The following is a 19,986-nucleotide window of genomic DNA, read 5'->3' as shown; positions in this document are numbered from 1 at the left end:
AAATAAATCAGAATGGATTCTCAATAAAGACAAGACATAGTCTAACCTACATGTAAGCTTTGTGCAAGCAAAACGAATAGGTAATTTGGAGGACCCAATGGACTAAATATGGGGGGTGAAGATGAAAAAGTAATTGAGTTAAGTCTATGTGCCTGTTCAACAGGCTATGTCCCATTATGTTGACAATTGTTCAGTGAGTTTGTCACCAAAGCAGGCAGAAAGCATAGGAAATGGAAGATTAAAGCACCTCCCCTTTAACTATACGGACCTTTGTCGGCAAGGTGATGTCTCTGCTTTTTAAGATGCTGTCTAGGTTTGTCATTGCTCTTCTCCCAAGAAGCAGGCGTCTTTTAATTTCATGACTGCTGTCACCATCTGCAGTAATCATGGAGCCCAAGAAAGTAAAATCTCTCACTGCCTCCATTTCTTCCCCTTCTATTTGCCAGGAGGTGATGGGCCCAGTGGCCATGATCTTAGTTTTTTGAATGTTGAGCTTCAGACCATATTTTGCACTCTCCTCTTTCACCCTCATTAAAAGGTTCTTTAATTCCTCCTCACTTTCTGCCATCAAGGTTGTGTCATCTACATATCTGAGGTTGTTGGTATTTCTTCTGGCAAACTTAATTCCAGCTTGGGATTCATCCAGCCCAGCCTTTCGCATGATGAATTCTGCATATAAGTTAAATAAGCAGGGAGGTAGCAGCTTACAAAACTCTTAACATAATTAATATACAGCAACTTATTAAGCAACATAATGAAACGGGTGGGGGGACCCCAAACCTGTTATGCCATCAGTATTCTTGGTGTCATTATTCACAAGTCTACCATTAGTAAATGAGGACGTATGCTTTCTTTGCTGTGTTCTAGATGGACACAGGATTGCTATATCTGTGGCATCACTGACAGCATGCTCAATTCTTAGGAAGAAACTGTACGGAAAGCAATGCCTGATGCCACACCCTCTCGATGAGCAGGCTGACTGAATCCAACATCTGATGCTACAAAGATATTTACACAGGACACATTTCTTATAAGAGATGGTACATCAATTCTCTGCCTGCAGATCTGTGGAGGGCAATTGGAAGATGTGCACACTCTGTATGCTTAAAAAGAAAGTTGTTAGATTACAAGTTTAAATTTGCTTTTCTTTCGAACATCCTTTTTTTTTACACCATAAATGAAGAGCCTATAATTGCCTTCCCACATTGCTTCTGTACCTCTGTCCTGTTACATATTTGAGGTGTACTATATATTGGGTGAGGGGGAAAATAAATGCAAAAAATCTGCATTAACCCTTCTAATTTTTTTTTTATTCTTTTAATAACACAGTAAAAAGTAGGTTAGGTTTAGAATTAGAGCATTGCTGCAGGACAGACACTGAATTTCAGCACTCTGACTACTGACTTGGAGATAGCACTTGGCACCCAATGAAGCATATTCTGAATCAGCTGACAGGATCTACCCAAGTAAAGGGAATCTGGGCCTTCCATCTGTTGCCCAAGTTTTAGATGTGATGTCTACATTTATACACCTGAAGCTCCCAAGATTTGGACTTTGAGCTTTTATGAACCTCTATGATGATATATCTTTTAATGAAAATTGTAGGGTGTGCTGGCTTCTGTATGCAAAATTGTAAAAGCTGTTACGCTGAGCAAGAACTACTGCCCTCTGGTTGATTTGACAGTAAGAGATAGCAGACTACCTATTTCAAGGTTGCAATAGGTGTGGGGTTTTGTTTTTGGTCTCTTGCCCCTTCTCAGACGAGGTCAGAGCATTTTGCCTCTTGATTGCCTATAAGGTAGGAAGGTCAGGCTGAGAGACTTGCCCAAAGCCTTCCAATTAGTGTTGAACAGAGAGCTGAATTTGTTTTTTCATCTTTACTAACCTGTGGAAGGCAGCAAATTTTGTCACTGCACTTCTGTTGGCTGGAAGGAAGTGATGTTTTTCATTGCTTTCATGATAGTTCCATTGTGTGTGGTGGAGGCTTGTGAAAAAAGGATCAAAGTAGATGTTTGTGAACGGAAATATTTTTTTTATTTTTGCTGGTTTCATATTTGTCATCCTCATGGCATCATTTTGCAGTATAAGGTGCCAACACATATTTGGAGTGCCTATTATTCGAAAATGAGAATTGTTGAGACTGTGACTGGACCTTCTCTAATCCATGCTAAGTGAGGGCAAAATGTGAGGGAAATGTGTACACTTCAGTCTCTTTATGTTGTTTTACATGTTTTAGAGCTCAGCCCTTAAAGCACTTTTGGAGTCTGCATGAGTTTATATAGGTTTTGGTGGACTCTGGCTCAGATTATGCCCTGAAAGAATGCCACAATGTGGTAAAGCTGAAATAAAGCTCAGGAAGCATGCTTTACTTAAGCAATATAGTTTGTTGCCTTAATACAAAGATACAGTACAACAGAACAGGCAAAGCATACTGTGTTTGTGAGGTGGGTGGCGATTTCCTTAGCTACTGAATAGGTGGGTGGGCTGTGTCAGAGAGAGGGGCTATCCTAGGCTGGCGGAAGGAGTTGGGATGGCTTCCTAAAGGCTTTCCCTTCTAGTCAAGGAGATAGTTTGATACCCTTTCTGTTGAATGGTAAAAGTGCAAGGCCTAGCTGCAACACAGGCTGGAGGTGTGAATTTTGGTTGGTAAAGTCCTTACCTGGGCAACTAACTCATCTGGATAATTATGGCAGGTTATGAGGTCCCTTCCTCTGAGATTCCTTAGTTTCTCTGAGATTCATTAATTTTGTTAGATATGCACAATGCTTCCCTGTTAAAGTTCTCTCTCCACAAGTTCCATCCCTTACTGCAGCTGATTTCTGCCTTTGCTTCTGTGCTATACATCTCTCTTACCACACTCTTCACCCCCCAGAAATCCCTCTGGAGGCAGGTGGGCAGGCATCTTTCAACCCCGTCACAATTCGTTTGGAAACATGGATTGACCATACTAAAAGCTGAGTTAAGTGTGGTGTTGTGATTTTGGAGTGTTTGCTAAGGACCAGGAGGGTTTATGTTCAGATCTCCACTCAGCCTGTGAATCTCATTGTGTGACCTAGGACCAGTCGCAGTCTCTCACCTACACCTCATATCATGTAAGTATAACTTGCAGAAAGAACCATGTACACTAGCTATCCAGTGCTCCTTTGGAGGAAGGATGACATACATATTTAGTAAAATGATGATTAAACACAGAAAAAGAAAATGAGAGAGTCTTGTAGCACCTTAATTTTTTTGTGGCACGTTAGCTTTTGAAATGCCTCAAGAATGTGCTTTTTTGTGGCAACAGACTAACACAACTATCATCTCTAGATATATCTTAAGATATTGAAGACTTTTGCTTTCTCATCTGAACTGACATAGCAGAAGTTGTACTGAATATCCCATTGTCTGACAGAAAGAATGGCAATACAGCAGTATAGTTTTTGTTACCCCATAGCCTTTGACTCTGGTGAATATAGTTTCCTGATATTTAGAATAGTTTTCAAGATCAAAGGTTTGTTTAAAGGTAAAGGTAAAGGTACCCCTGCCCGTACGGGCCAGTCTTGACAGACTCTGGGGTTGTGCGCCCATCTCACTTAAGAGGCCAGGGGCCAGCGCTGTCCGGAGACACTTCCGGGTTACGTGGCCAGCGTGACATCGCTGCTCTGGCGAGCCAGAGCCGCACACGGAAACGCCGTTTACCTTCCCGCTGGTAAGCGGTCCCTATTTATCTACTTGCACATGGAGGTGCTTTCGAACTGCTAGGTTGGCAGGTGCTGGGACCGAGCAGCGGGAGCGCACCCCGCTGCAGGGATTCGAACCGCTGACCTTTCGATCGGCAAGTCCTAGGCGCTGAGGCTTTAACCCACAGCGCCACCTGCGTCCCTAAAATTACACCCTTTCCGAGCCAGCCAGGAGTCGAACCTAGAATCTTCTGATCCGTAGTCAGACGCGTTATCCATTGCGCCACTGGCCCTTGGACAAAGGTTTGGACAAGGTTTGTTTACCCATATGCTAATCCAGCGAGAACTGTTGCCATGCAGAGACACTGGAGACCAAGAAGTCTGTCTGATACTATGATGCTATCAGGAGCAGCGAAACAAAAGGAAGATACTTAACATGTCTATTTTAAAGATTCCTTAACAAAGTGTTAATGCAAGTAGATTCTTGCAAATGTACCTCTATCCCACCCCCTCTTCATGCAAGCATATTCAAAAGGAAGAAAGCCATCAATGGCTTCAGTATATGACCTGAGGCTGTTAAATGCATTTGAACTTTTCAAGGTGATTTCAGCAGTCTTTGTCTAAGAAAAGAGTTCTTAGACACCCTTTCCTGCCAGTGGTTTGTAACAGAATGTTGAAAAACATTTTATTAGGAATATAAGCAGTTATTAAAATACTTTGTTATTAAAATACATTGTAAAAATCCAGCCGCTGTTTCTCATTCAGGTTTTTTATTACCAATAAATGGGGGGGGGGATAATTATGCATTCGAAGGAAGAAGCAATTTTTGAAATAGCAAGGATCAGAATATACTACATGCTCTTTTAATCCGTAAGGAAAACTAGAGACTGTGTGCCCTGTTGCTGATGTTTGGATTATTGCTGCCATCTGGGTTTAGTACATGAGAGACTGGTTTTGATACTAATTCTAGTAGCTTGAGACCAAAAATAACCTGGTATTATCCGGGGAATAGATGATGATGGATTATGAGGCTTTGAGGGGGGAAAGCTTGGGTTTTTATTTTGTTTTGTTTGTGTCTCTTAAATGTAGGACAAAAAATAAACGACTTGAGTGCTTAAGAGCAAGGGATTGTTGGGGGAGGAGGGATGCTGTGTCTTTTCTGTCTCTGTGCTTATCTTGGCGGAAGAACGTGCATTTTGCTATGCAGCCCTTCCCCTGAAATTCTAGTAAATGCTCCTTAAAATAAGAAGAGGTTAATAGCCTTGTAAATATACTCGTGGAAAGCTGCCATCCCGCCCCCTTGCTTTAGCCATTGAGAACTCGCGTTGTGCTTCATCCAGGCTTCCGAGGGTGATGATTACAAAATGCTCATTTTGAGAAACCCCCATAATTTTAAACCTGAGGCTTTCCACGCGTTTTGTCGCATGTTTTGCCTACGCCCATCAGCCCCCGCTAACATTAGGACTAGTGTGGTTGCAACTGGACCTTATTTTCTGATACGTTCAAGAAGGTTTCCGCATCGCATTGTTGCATGTCTATTTTTTATTTTAAGGGGTGGGTGGGTGGATGGATAGTGTTGGCCTTTTTAAGCCCCCGATCCCTTCTTTAAAAAGGAAAGAAAAGAGAGGCTGGCTCTTTGTATATACAGCTGCATTTACCGAGGGTGAGACTGAAGGGGAAGCCGAGGAGGAAGAGAGGGAGGGCGGCTGGCTTGGTGTTTTTACGTGCCAGATGTTAGGCCTGCCCCGTGCGCCTGTTTGGCTGCCTGGCTGTGGTCATGCTCGAGCCCTGTGTGAATTGGGGAGATCTGATGAGTTAGCTGGTTGCTATGGCGAGGAGCCGTGTCACGTGGCCCGGGCGCTGCTCCCGGCGGTTTGACGTCACCGGCCAGGGAGGAAAGGGGAGGGGGCCGGCGGCGCAGAGAGAGACGGAGCGAGTCAGTAGCGAAGGAGTCGACGCGCGCACGGCGAGCCCGCCCGCCCCAGCTTCTCCGCACACAGGCACCCGGCTGAGGGCTGCTTGCCTTTGGGAGCGCTCCAATGCCTGGACCTACCCAAGCGCTGTCCCCAAATGGAGAGAACAACAACGACATCATCCAAGATAACGGCACCACCATCATCCCTTTCAGGAAGCACACAGTGCGAGGGGAGCGTTCCTACAGGTAAGCCGCTCTCTTTCTCTCTCTGTGTGTTGGGCGTGCGCGTACGTGTGCGTGGACGGACGGACGGACGGACACACACACACACACACACACTCGGGGAACTGCTGCAGCAGAGCCGGGGGGAGGGGGGGTAGGAGGAGGAGCGGGGGTTGCAGCGTATTGCATAACAAAAACAGCGGCGCTTTAAACCTAATCTGGCGTGTCTCCTCTCCTAAGCGTGCAGCGTGGTCTAGCTCTGTTTGAACGGGCGCTTTGCATTGTCCAAATGGAAAACATCTTGCGAATACTCCGCCTGTCTTGATCCCCTCCCCTCCCCCCCCCGCGCTTTTTTGCTTTCTGCTGTGCGTATTGATAACGTTTACAAGCCGCCTGGCGTGGGAGGGAGGTGCGCGCAAATAAATAAATAATAGCTGTAATACCAATGTCCTCTTGGTCTGTGTGTCTGTCAGAGGAGACATTTCGGGGACAGAGAAAGGGAAGGCTGGGGTAAAGAAGAAAGAACACAGGGTCTTGTGATGGTGGTGGTGCACTGCCTTGGTTGTGTGGAAGGGAAAATGGAATCCTCTAGATTAAACTGCAGTCTGTGATGTTAAACCACCAGATTGATGGAGCTTTGTAAGAATTGCACATCCTGATTGGTGGAAAGCTTGACAGCAGAGGTCAGGGTGTCAGGAATACACTAAAAAAATTCCTCCTGCAAATATTGGGTTTTGAAATGAGGTGGGTTGTGCAGAGGCTTCTAAAAGCAAGTGGCACCTCGCCTATGTGCCATATCATCATGCTTTCTTATGGGGACACTGACCTTCCTGCTTAGTGTTATTTGTATGTGTGTGTGTGTGATACATTTTCATTGTGTTCCTTGCTTGAAAAGGAGGATGGTGCCTATTTTCTTTGTCACAGTCCTCAGCATTTTTGATTAATGGCTTGGCATGTTGCACCTTTTGGCAGCAGGGTGGGGTTTTTTTTTCTTTTTTGCATTAACATATCTGACAATATGTTCTTCTAGATAAGCTCATTAAGATTGCTTCAGCAAGTATAACACTATAGCAAATAATGCAACTAGTTTTGAGGGGCTTTTATCAGTGTGTGCACTCTGAAAGGTTAGAATAGTAGAAGAGATACAGCCAGGCATATCTAAGTGAATTTCCTTCCTGCCCTTTCCCCTCCCCCCACCCCAGAATCATGCTTGGGGTTGTGTTGTGATGTGTTGTTGTTGTTTGCTTTCTTGCTTAAAAAAAAAAGAGTTCATGCCATTGAGCAAGCTACAGGAAATGAAACTGTCCCTGAAACCGTTATAAAAATATTTGGCTAAGCTACAGTGCGTAGTGAAATGTAGAATTGGAACAAAAAGTGTGTGTGTTTGCTCAGCTGAGTATTGGATAGCTTGTGAATATTGTGTAGAAATGGCTTTGCTCTGTTTGCCACCAGCTCGGTGAAAACTAAAGACCCTTCCTTTCCTACTTTAGTAGGTAAGGTCACAACAATGTTTTTAAGACTTAAGGTGCTGAATTATTTTTGGAATCCAAGTGCTTCTCCACCCCCTCTGCCCCCCTTTAACACATACATTTAGCCAACACTTCTTCAAAAACACAGTGGCTTCTTAAGACTGTGCAGATACTTTTAAGTATATTCAGTAAGAGAATAAAAAGGTGCTGAGCCATTTGAAAATTGAAATATAGAATGGGGATTTGGTGCCAACTGTTCTGTCATTTTTTTTAAAAAATAGCTTTTAAAAAGCCTTAACTGATAATAAACTGAAACCCTCATTTCCTCTGTTCACATTTCTTAATTCTTCTGAACAGCTTCCTGTTAAGAGAAATGGACATAATTTGGCCTATTCCCCCCCCCCCACAAAAATGTGAAAACTGGTAACTACTTCATTTTAATTACATCAGTATGTCTTGAACGAAAAGAGTGCTTTGTGTATGTTTATAAACTGCTAAGCGAAAAGAATACCATGTCCCATAGGACTGCTTAAATTATTGCTTAATAATACATGCAGATTCTTTTAAAAAAGAATGCTTCAGCCAGTTACAATGGGAATTTTTCATCAGGATAAAAATAGGGGTTTCGTTCATAAAAGCCTAATCCAAGATGTTCCGAAAACTACATTGTGTGGAATTGGCTTGATGATCGATGTGGGATGGAATGTAGCATATGACTTTGGGGATAACTGCAGATAGTCTTTTAGCAGTCTGATAATACATGCCCTGACCTCCTATCATTTGCTAGTGTGGGATTACTTTATCACAGCATTACTCAGTTTATAAAGCTTTGGCTTGTTCTTTTCCCTCCTCTTTCCTGGATATTTGTGTAAGGGATTTTGGAGCTGATTTAATGCTGAGCGTTGCCTCCAGTACACTAATTGGAACTGGACGATGGACTCTGTGTTCTTGACTCTGACACCTACTAACTGTATGACTCTGTTGTGCAACTCATAGCGCTTGTATTTCTATATATATATATATATTTAAGACAAAAACTGAACAAAATAAAAACTCTCAAAACCCAAATCCATGAATAATCTGAAGACTGGGTTCTGAAAGTGGTAGATCAGGCAGTTCGAATTTCAACAGGGTGCATTCTTAGCAGCCACCATGAAATTGTCATTACCTCAGTTGGTCTGGTTCTCTGAAGTATGCCAAGATCAACTTGAGATGGGAGCCTTTATATGAAAGTGAACAAATATAGCAGCAATTTGTGATGCAGCAGGATGCCAACTAGCATTATACTGTATTATTCCTTCTGTACTGACTTCCAGAAGGAAATCTGTGCAACTATGATGCAAGTCTTGCTTATATTTTCAATGAGACCCTGTGCATGCCTACATAGAAATGAATTCCACTGTGTTCAGTGATGAAGACTCTCAGATACAACAGATTAAGCTGGTGAAAACAAGACATAACTAAAGATGGTTCAAGCAAAGATGGCATCCTCCTGAAAAAAGCCAGTTATTTAAATCTAAATCTTTATTATGTAGCTGAAGGCCAGTTATTTAAATCAAGATAGATAATGTTTCCAATTGTCTAATTAATATCCCGTCTTTTAATTCACATAATTCCTGAAAAAAGGGGCACACTAACTGGCTGCATTAGCAAAGTATATCTGTTTGCAACTAAATAGATACTTCATTGTACCTAGGAGCATAATAATAAAAAAAAGTCATGCAGCTCACATGCTTTTTGAATTACAGAATTTGGTTATTTGGATAGCCAAGTAGAAACTTGTTAGAACAGGCCTTTTGGATCAAGCCAAAAGCCCATCTAGGCCAGCATTCTGTCCTCACAGTGGTCAAGCGGATGCCCATAGGAAGCCCACAAGCAGAACCTGAGTGCAGCAACATTTTCCCATTCTGCAGTTTCCCCAAAACTGGTATTCAGAGACATATATCCAACAGTAGACACAGAGCGTAGCCATTGCGGCTAGTAGACATTGATAGTAAGAAGATAACATAAGAAGCTTAATTTTGAAGTTGTTTTCCTTTCAAAGTATGCACGCAAGGACATTAGTAAGGCTCAATCCAGGTGATCTGTGGCCTCAAAGGTTATATCCATGGGTACAGTGACACCCTTGCAGACTTCCTCAGGTGGCCATGAGTCTTCTGAGCCCTCTCTCCCTGCTTCACTGTCATGTGGTGTCAAGGGTGATCTGCCCCTCCCCTTTTTGGAAAGTACAGAAAGCTGAAGGAGGAAATGGGAGAGAATGACTTTCTTTTCCTTTTCTTTTTTCAGCTCTGTGTGTTTCTCAAAACTCATATCAGCAGCTGAACAGGCAGTGTAGTGACTGAGGTGACAGGGAGATATCTGGTCGATTGTGGGGCAGGATAGCAATGTAGGGAGGCATCATGAAGAAATCTGATTGACACAGGAGTTGAGGGGTGAAGAGAAAATGGAGTGCCAGAGAGAGGGAAAAGATGTATGTGAGTGTGAATTTGTACACAGACACACCTGTCTCCATTGACTGAAAGGGGAGAATCCGAAACCTGGTACTGTTTTGGTTGAGAATCCAAGGCATGGATTCTTCTATATTTTATCTATTCCTTGTATATTTCTAGAAGGAATCCCTTCTAGAACAGCCATCAAATCATAGATCACCTCTGTGTACACAGATTTGTTCCATGATTTCCTGGTGGTATTGCCATCTTGTGTCAAACTCATGAGGATCCATGCCTTGGATCTAGCAAGCACCAAATCTGTGATTTTTAATGTGCACTCTACCAAAATAAGCTTTTATTTGATGCTGCTATTGGTAGACCCTGTCAGGCAAATTCAGGAGGATCTGTTTTTATTCTGCAGAGCCTAACTTTGACCCAAACCCCTTGGAAAAGCAAATGTGTGCATGAGTGCCTGCTTTTTCTCTTTCTGTCTGTTGGGGAACGCGGTTGAGCTGGGGAATTGAGGAGAGAAGCAACCAGAAAGGATAGTACCCATGGCACTTTGACAGTTCCAAATGTACTCTTGGGCCCAAAAGGGTTGGTAATCCCTTCTCCAGGAGTTAACTACTCGTTATGGGCTTGCATGGTCTCTCCCCACCCCTCTTGAGTGTGGCTTCTTTTTCCATGCCCTGTCTGTGACACGTTTGCTATGGTTATATGAACTGGCAATCTATGGCTAAGAATCAGGAACACTCTTGTTTTGGAGTGACATACACCTATTTAGACACCACAGCAAATTATGGTTAACAGGAACACTGCACAAGAAAGGAGAAGAGGGAGCATGCAGGCGTATGGAGCTTCCCCTAATTTATCACAACTATGGCTTGAGGTTTGTCTGAATTTAGCCCAAGAGCTCTTACGTATAGAGATAAGTGCCCAGAACTTTCCAGAATTGGTTGCCATTCTTTGTTACTGGCATTGTAGCAAATAACACTGGTGTAAAATGAGGTGAAAACTCATCAGGAAGTGCAGAAATAGACAAACGAAGTCTGCAAAGGCAAAGTATTTCAGTCTTATTCTTCATAGCAATCACCCAGTTAATGTATTTTCTAAAGCTGTGTACTAACAAAATGGGTTTGTGAGTGCTATTTATATTTGCCAGTAACTGAACGATACATTTTCATCAACACATTTCTGGTGTCTTAATCCTGCATTCAGAAACAGCTCCTTCCTTATAATCAACTGCCTGCTTCCTGTGGGTCCTGCAAAATAGAAGTGCTAACTGAAAAATGGATTGCGTTTAATGAGGCAACTACTCTTCAACTTAGTCTCCACCTTGACCAGAGATGGTGGACAAAGGATGTCTTAATGAGCCCATAAATTTGACTGGCCAGTAAACCAAGCCATTATTTGTTCTTGGCATAAACCCACTCTTCCTAGTTCTGTTGCAGTTGCAGGGAGCAATGTGAAGAACCCTGCACAAATGAGACAAGACAGCACCTCTCTTTGAGGCCAGTTCTGGGACCACTGTTTTCAAGTCCCCAGTTTGATGGATGTTTTGAAGCGTTAAGATCTGAATACTTCATTAGATGCATGGAAGTTTTCCTTGAGGATTTGGGACTCATGTAAAATGATTGGAAATTTAGATGTGGCTACTTGGAACATACTGGTAATCTATCATACAGCGTGATACAGCCTGGGTGCTGCTGTGCTATACAATCACCACACTCACCGTCTGCTATGGGACTCGGGAGTTAGCTTTACATTGCATTCCAGCTTAGGACAGGCCACAGCTGAGAATAGCAAGCCCACACCATATAATGCCTACTATTATGGGAAATATAGCATAATTACAGGCACACGTTTCTCCACAAGAGCACATATTACTGCTGCTGTTGCAGAATTGGGGTCAGGTCATGCCTCTGCTTTTTAATATGCATTAAAATGTAGTGCAGCCAAGCACTGGTCTGCCTGCATCACCCCTGTGTTTACCATAGGTTCTCAATCCTATGATGTAGGTGAGAAATGTTATTTAACAAGTAAGTTTGGCACAGTCAGATTAAGGCAACTCGGATACACGTTTCCATTTATTTATGAAGATTGCTCTGTTGCTTTTTGAGCAAGTACATTCTCTTGGCTTACCCATACCTAACTATTGTTGTGAAAATAAATGCTTCTGCTAGTTCCTTAGAGAGAAGAACAGGATACGAATGTAACAATTTGGCATTGGTTTTCAGCATGTCTGCATAGCTGTTATGGATACCAAACCTTCTGTGCAGCCAGGGTTAAATCCCAGCTGTGATTCTACAGTTGTTTTTAGACTGAGACAGAGTGTGTGTTAACAATCTGGATCACCTAGATTCCTGCATAAAAAAGTCTTTACTGCAATAGAAGGCTACATATTAGGTCTTACTATCACAGCTAATCTGCCGCTTTGGTTGACAGATATTTGAATAAGTTTAATTCATTGGTGATGTAATAAGAAAACCTTTTAAAAATAAGAATATATGGAGGTCAAAGAGTCTGCTGCACTGTTATATTTGGTTGGATTTTGAAAGGGGGATTTGCAGATGAGGATTCTGGAAACCCTGGACAGAAGAACATTTGGTTCAGTCCCAAGGCAGTTCCGCTGCTTTGTGTTTCCTTTGTTTTGCAGCTTACAGTATAGGCTTGTGGCGCCAAATCCAGTTTTTATTTAAAAATACTGAAAAATGACCAGTCTTCATGATTGCAACTATTTTGGGATACACAAGAGCAGTGTACTTTTTAAAGTGCTGTAGCCAGAATACAAATAGGAACCCCATATCTACCTTCCTATCTAATATTATTTCAAGTGTATTAATGGGGATTTCTGTATTTTTAGCAATGCCAGATGTACTAGTGATTTCATTTGGTTATTCAAATGAGATGAGACTTTCACACAATTACTTTTAATTGTGTCAATAGGAATAAAACATATTGTGGCTTTTGTGAAATGCTTGGAATGCAATTCTTGACACTGTAAAAGTTGACTACTGAATAAGAACATATTTTCTCCACAGCCCATTTCTATTATGAGATAGGAAAGTGGGATGTTTCATAAACGGAAGTTTCTAGACCAAGAACCGAGAACCTGTGATCTTCCAGATGTTGTTGGACTTCAGGTCCCATCAGCCCCAGCCAGTATAGCCAGTGGTCAGGAGTGATGGGGGTTGTATATATATATATATATATGGCCCAAGTCCCTTTCATCAAATAAAGGGTTTCAGTCAGCTCATTGGCTTTTGCTGATTAAAGGTTTTCCTAGCCAGAATCATTGCCAGACCTCCAGGCTGCAAATCTGCTCCTTCTGGCTGAGTGTGACCACCATCCAGAACAGAGAAATATACTGTACCTTGCTATTTCTTCTTCTTCCAGAGTTGGGTTTTCCAATCCATTGTCAGCTTTCTCATTCTCTTCTAGAGAATATGGAACTGATGACATCATATGAATAATTAGGAAGGAGATCTATCACCCATTCTTAGTAATAAGAATATACATACATCAAAGAGGGGCATGCAAAACTGACCTCAAAATTAAGAACTTCTAAATTTCTGAGAACAGCTTTTTAGTCTGGCAGAAGCAAACTACAGGCAATGAACGATTTACACACTTCCAATTGGCGGCCAACTGCACACATGCACATTGCTGCAACCCAGAAGGGTCTGGAAAAGAGGGTGGAACGGGCTTTTGTGTGCTCTGCTGATACATGTGATGACCCATAGGTTACCTGTTGTATTCTGTCCACTTCAGTGGCTGGTGTCTAAACTATTTTCACTGCACCTTTGAATGCTACGTCCGCCTACTCCAGTAACTGCGATGGTTTCAGTTCAATTTGTTTGCTAAAGGTTGCAGTTCTGTGTGCACTTACCTTGGAGAAAACAGTATTGAACTCATTAGGACTTGAGTAGACACATATGGGTCTGGTGATCTATAAGAGTACTTTTGGGCAGTGTTTAATATATTCATCAGAACACAAAGCGTGTGGAATCCTAAATAAAATTTGGCTTTTGAGTGATTGCCCTTGACCCATTTAATGTTCTCGCATGTAATGTCTAGCATTCTTAGTGGGAACGGGATGTAGTAGGATTTCTTTTTCCCACTGCACTTTTGAAAATACTTCTCTTCATCACAAGGAAATGTAAACATTAATCAGTGAGAGGAGGATTAAGGACGTAGCATTTATCGGAAATCCTTTAGTAGTGGCAGGCTGCTTAGAAGAATGTCTTATTTAGGTTGCAAGGCCCAATTGTAAGCTTGCTTTTGTCAAAATATTCATAATTGCATATTATGGCAAACAAAACCTACAAAAATAAAATTAGCATAGAAGTAGATTTTACAATTGATGGTGTTTGAAGCAATAAAAGCACTTTAGCTTTTATCGTTTTCAATTTCAACTTTTAAACATGGCTAATGCCCCAATCCTAAGCAGGTTCATATAACCATAGCAAACATCATTTTTTTTCTGCTCCCCACTCCTGCACTAGACTGAAAGGGTGGAGGAAGTCTGTCTACTGTCCTCATGTAAAAGGTAAAGGTACCCCTGCCCGTACGGGCCAGTCTTGCCAGACTCTGGGGTTGTGCGCCCATCTCACTCAAGAGGCCAGGGGCCAGCGCTGTCCGAAGACACTTCCGGGTCACGTGGCCAGCGTGACATCGCTGCTCTGGCGAGCCAGAGCTGCACACGGAAACGCCATTTACCTTCCCGCTAGAAAGCGGTCCCTATTTATCTACTTGCACCCGAGGGTGCTTTCGAACTGCTAGGTTGGCAGGCGCTGGGACCGAGCAACGGGAGCGCACCCCGCCACGGGGATTCGAACTGCCAACCTTTCGATCGGCAAGCCCTAGGCGCTGAGGCTTTTACCCACAGCGCCACCAGTTAAATTGCTCAAGTTAAGGGTTAACTAATTGCATTATGTGGTCATTAATATGCAGCCTTGGAAAAGATGATTGGGTCCCTCTGAACTTGTTAAAGTTGCTAATAAACTTTTGGAACCAATTTGAGAATACAGCATGGTGTTGAGGTTTCTGTTCTAAAAATGCACCCGCAATCCCTAAGTTGTTCAAAGTTGGAACCAAGGATGGATAGACTAACATAAAGTTCGAAATGCTTAGGTTTATTGATTTTCTTTTGCACTTCCAGGAAATGTCTTCCTTTCTCTACTTCTATCTATGCTTCTTTCTTCTGTCTGCAAGTATTCCCTTGGATGTATTAGTAGTCTGTCTAAAGTTAAGAACTATTAACTTTGGGAATGCATCATGAATAGAGTTGTTCAGAGTGTAAGCACATATTCTAAGCCAGAGAACCTTAAAAGGAAGGGTACCTGTTCATTAGCACTGATATCTAAGACTATCCCCTCTCATTTCCCCTTGCTGAGCAACAGCTTTGATCTGCTAATCCAGCTCTCCCTTTCTTTATACTGTGTGACACCTGTCAAAGTGAACAAGCAGCAAAAAATAAAATACTGCCGGTTCTAACTTTCCTTTATTTAAACTGTACGAATACTAGCTCTCTGACTGTGTAGAACTTTATTTTATTATCTGTTTTGTTAATTTATTAACCACCGTCTATACAACCATCTTAAGGCACTGTTCAATACAGTTGATAAAAAAAAAACAGTTTAAAATACAATACAACCGTAAATTCATTTAAAGCTAAACTGGCACCATACAAAATAGATACTCATGGCAAAGACCTATTTTTCCAGCTGGGAAAGCCTTTTGAAACAAAAATGTCTTCAGTTGTTTCTGGAAAGTATAGATCGTTGGCACGTGTCATATCTCTACAGGAATGTCATTCCACAGAACTGGTAGAGCCACACTAAAAGCCCTGCTCCTAGTTGCTTCTGAGATCTTTGAGACATTCAGTAGAAGCTCTCACAGATTGCAGCCATTGACTGTGTAAATAAGGAACAAGATGATCATTCAAATAACCTGGTCCTGAAATGTATGAGATCATAAATATTTGTACCAGCACCTGGAACTTGACTTGATAGCAGATTGGTAGCATGCAGGTTATACAGCCTGGAAAATTTATAATCATATTTCAGGTGAGTATTCTCCTTTTAGGTGACTTCTTCCTCTGAAATCTTGCTATTACAGTCCATAGATGTTAAAATCTTCGGCTTGCAAAGGCAGTAGAAGGAACAAAGCTTCAGTTCACCAGTTTGTTGAACCAAGAGTGTTTATTTTCCAGCTTAAAGTCCCTAGCTAGAGCTGGTGACCTCTAAACATGCCATTTTATTAGGAAGAGAGGAAACTACTGGAGAAACATTGAGTAAAGGTTCAGGGACTTTCTCCCCCTTGGCCAATGTTATCTACAATCATGCTTCATCCTTCATCGTGGTTGTCTGAGAATTCCAGTTTTTATTACCAGACAGCATCCTGACCTGTCTTCCTATTTTGCAGCTTCCTTTTCTTGAAAAAGAAAAAAAGTGAAGCCCCTCACTAAAAGCAGTGGCATTTCCATCCAGCTTCTTCAAACAATCATTTGTGTATTGAGAGTAACTTCTCCTGTATCACCCACCCTCCTTTTGGATACACCTTTTTATTTTGAATTTTTTGTCCCCCTCCCCCCTTTTCGTCATAAAATACTAAGTGGCTTTCAGATCACATTTTCAAAATATTTTCATGGGTGAGACACACAAACACAGACACACACACACAGAGAGAGAGAGAGAGAGATATGCACAAACATATCTTTCACAAAAAGCAAATAGTAAAGATTATGTGGCAGCAGTGAACAAAAATCTAGACAATAATGCAGTGAGTACTGTATGTACAGCAATCTATCCAGCATTTGTTTGTGGCTCTCTAAGTTAACTCCACCCTTAAAAGCTGAGCCATTTTGATTATTATTCTCTCCCAACTTGTTGAGACAATATGTCTGTTGTTGTTTTTCTCTCTCTCTCATCTTTGTCTATCCTGTAAATAATTCCTGCATGAATAAAGCCTTTGAAACTCCCCCCGCCCCCCAAAAAACAATGCAGTGAGCAAATGAAAGCATCTGTAGCAAGATAAGCCTTCTGTGAAAAAGGCAGGATTTTACTTGTTGCCTGAAGGTATAGAGTATCTGATAGATGGACTTCCTTTAAGGAGGCATTCCACAGAGTCTGCAGCACCACTTAATTTATATGTAAGAACTTTGAATCTGAAACAGTTGAAGAAACAAAGATATGCAATGCAGAGTGTTTAATATTGGAGTAATCGATTATCCAGTAACAGTTGGCAATCTGATGGCAGTCTTTTTGCACAAGCTGATATTTCTGGTCACGTTTCAGTAATGAAGCCCCCTGTGAGGGAAGCCCTGGTTTGGGAGCTATCCATGCAGGAAAGATCTGCTACAATGTGGAACAAGTTGCTTGTACAGTAGTACCTCGGGTTACAGGCGCTTCAGGTTACAGATGCTTCAAGTTACAGACTCCGCTAACCCAGAAATAGTACCTTGGGTTAAGAACGTTGCTTCAGGACGAGAACAGCAGGAGGCCCCATTAGCTAAAGTGGTACCTCAGGTTAAGAACAGTTTCAGGTTAAGAACGGACCTCCAGAATGAATTAAGTTCTTAACCCGAGGTACCACTGAAACATTATGGGTGTAGAACTCTCCTTGAGGTAGTCTACTAGAGCCCAGTACTGTTACACTTTGATCATAGTTTTAAAAATACTACAATGTGTCCCTTATCTATCTTTTGGTATATATTATATCCTGTTTATTTTGTGCACGTATTATTAATAGGCATTGTAAAACTGTTGGTTTGTTATTGGAAGGAAAGGTGTGGTATCTATAAAACTAAAAAACAAATTCTAGAAGAGTTTATCTGTCATATTGGCCTATATATTTTGATAGTCCTAAAGAAGTCTTCCTTAGATATCAAGGATTGTTACAATTATTACATGGCTGCTAATATCTCCTTATTGGACAAAGATACTCAAGCATATGAAGGTTGTGCGATAGTGGTGGGTGAAACTGTTTATATGAGCCCATTAGTGTCTGGTTTCAGGCCTGATTTTGCAATGGATACAGCCTTGGTCACCCTGATGGAGGAGTGTAACTCTGCTAATTCTCCTTGAACCACAGCGTTCTATACTATCAACCACTGTATCCTTCTGGGTAGACTTCTTGGATTGGGGGATTGGAGGCATCATGGGTCAAATTCTTACCTGAAGGGGTAGTTCCAGAAGGTGTTGCTCAAGGACTGCTGTTTAGCTCCATTCTGCTTGGAACTCTGCAGGACCCCATTGCGTATCTTGTCTCACATAGTTTTTAACATTTTACATGAAATTGCTGGGAGAAGTAATTCACAGAATTGAGGGGATGTGTCATAAGTGTGCTTAAATTCATCATCTAGGTGTATCCAGGATTGTTTCAGGTAGCTTCTGTGGCAAGTAAGGTAAAGGTAAAGGGACCCCTGACCATTAGGTCCAGTTGTGACTGACTCTGGGGTTGCGGCTCTCATCTCACTTTATTGGCCGAGGGAACCGGCATACATCTTCCGGGTCATGTGGCCAGCATGACAAAGCTGCTTCTGGCGAACCAGAGCAGCACACGGAAATGCCGTTTACCTTCCCGCCGGAGCAGTACCTATTTATCTACTTGCACTTTCACATGCTTTCGGACTGCTAGGTTGGCAGGAGCAGGGACCGAGCAACAGGAGCTCACCCTGTCACGGGAAATCGCCGACCTTCTGATCAGCAAGTCCTAGGCTCTGTGGTTTAACCCACAGCGCCACCCGCGTCCCTCTGTGGCAAGTAGTGCCCTTCAATTGCTTAGATATCACCCAGGTTTGAGTACTGTTAATGCATAGTACTTGAGGCTTCCTTTGAGGATTATTTGGAAACTGCAGGTTATGCAAAATAGACTATATTTTTCTGTCTATAAAACTAGGTTTTCCCCCCTAAAAAATAATGTCAAAAATTAGGGAGAGTCTTATTCATGGATAGTGTCTCCCTCCATTTTCTTAAATCTGAGTCTCCCAAAATAGGGGGTGTCTTATACATGGGGGCATCTTATAGACGGAAAAATATGGTAGCTACTTTGCTTGTTAACTAGTCAATGGTAACATATCTCAATGGTGTTAGCGTCACTGGATTTCACTTTTGTTTTCAATAACAGTTCAAATTGTTAGTACTTACTTTCCAAGCCCTGCATGGTTTAGGACAGGGGTAGGCAACCTAAGGCCCATGGGCCAGATGCAGCCCAATCGCCTTCTCAATCCAGCATGAGTGTTTTTACATGAGTAGAATGTGCCCTTTTATTTAAAATGCATCTCCAGGTTATTTGTGGAGCCTGCCTGGTATTTCTACATGAGTAGAATGTTTGCTTTTATTTAAAATGCATCTCCAGGTTATTAGTGGGGCTTAGGAATTCGTTCATATTTTTTTTTCCAAAATATAGTCCGGCCCACCACATGGTCTGAGGGACGGTGGACCGGCCCATGGCTGAAAAAGGTTGCTGACCCCTGGTTTAGGACCAAAGAACCAGAAGGAATATCTGCCCTTTTACCAGGGCTAGCCAACAAGGTGCCCTACACATTTTGTTGGGCTACAACTCTCATCATCCTTGACCACTGACTATTCTGGTAAGGGTCAAGAGAATAGTAGTTCAGAACATCTGGAGGGCACCATGCTGACCACCAGTGCCCTGTGGCCTATGTATTGAGCTTCAGAGTGTCTCTTCCTCATGCCTTCCCCCTCTGAGAGAAAGTGCATGGAAACTAGAGAGAGGGCCTTCTCAGTAGTTGTGCCCTTACTGAGCAAATTTCTCCCTAGAAAGGCCTGGTTGGCACCGACATTTTACTCCTTTCAGTGCCTGGCAAAGGTATATTTATTCTCTCAGGCCTTTAAATGTCTTTTGTCCTCTTTTAATATGTTGGTTGTTATGTTTGTTTTATCTTGCTTTTGAAAAACACCCTGGAAACTGCTGGTGGGATGGTATATAAATCTTTTAGATGGTTTTTTAAAAAACAACAAATCTAATATGTCTCAAATTACAACCTTATTTTAGACTTCTCATACAATGGATTAGGTTGAGTTGCAATACAGTATATGTACATACATATACTTTTCACCCACAAAAAAGACTAGGCTATTATAACTTTTAATCATACCTTAGTATAGATCAATTTGTTTTTGTGTACCTATCTTGTTTTTATTGCCTGTCTGTGCAAATAGCCTGAGCAATAAGATTTAGATTTGGACTTGTGAAAGGTAACCCATGAACTTCATGACTAAACTAGCTTTTGAATCTGGGTCTCCTGTTTGAACCTGATTCCC

General features: G+C 42.0%; 1 protein-coding gene across 3 annotated transcripts in view; it reads left to right on the top strand.

The window, feature by feature from the left end:
• The window catches only part of MAPRE2 (microtubule associated protein RP/EB family member 2), a 90,320-nt gene that overhangs the window by 36,803 nt on the left and 33,531 nt on the right, over window positions 1-19,986 (top strand). Inside the window, exon 1 of one of the 3 annotated variants that reach the window (XM_083748000.1) lies at window positions 5,594-5,823. The exons of 1 other annotated variant lie outside the window; for it this stretch is intronic. In XM_083748000.1, coding sequence (XP_083604126.1) covers window positions 5,702-5,823 — 122 coding nt within the window. In that variant the 5' untranslated portion in view covers window positions 5,594-5,701. Of the gene's footprint in view, window positions 1-5,593; window positions 5,824-19,986 lie in introns of those variants that run through there. One more of the 3 variants, XM_083748002.1, reaches the window with a different exon arrangement.

This window comes from Podarcis gaigeae (assembly GCF_964106915.1).
Source record: "Podarcis gaigeae genome assembly, chromosome: 7".
In the NCBI taxonomy this organism is placed as follows: Eukaryota; Metazoa; Chordata; class Lepidosauria; order Squamata; family Lacertidae; genus Podarcis; species Podarcis gaigeae.
Note: the sequence above shows the minus strand (reverse complement) of the source record. Positions and strands in the feature narration are given on the sequence as shown.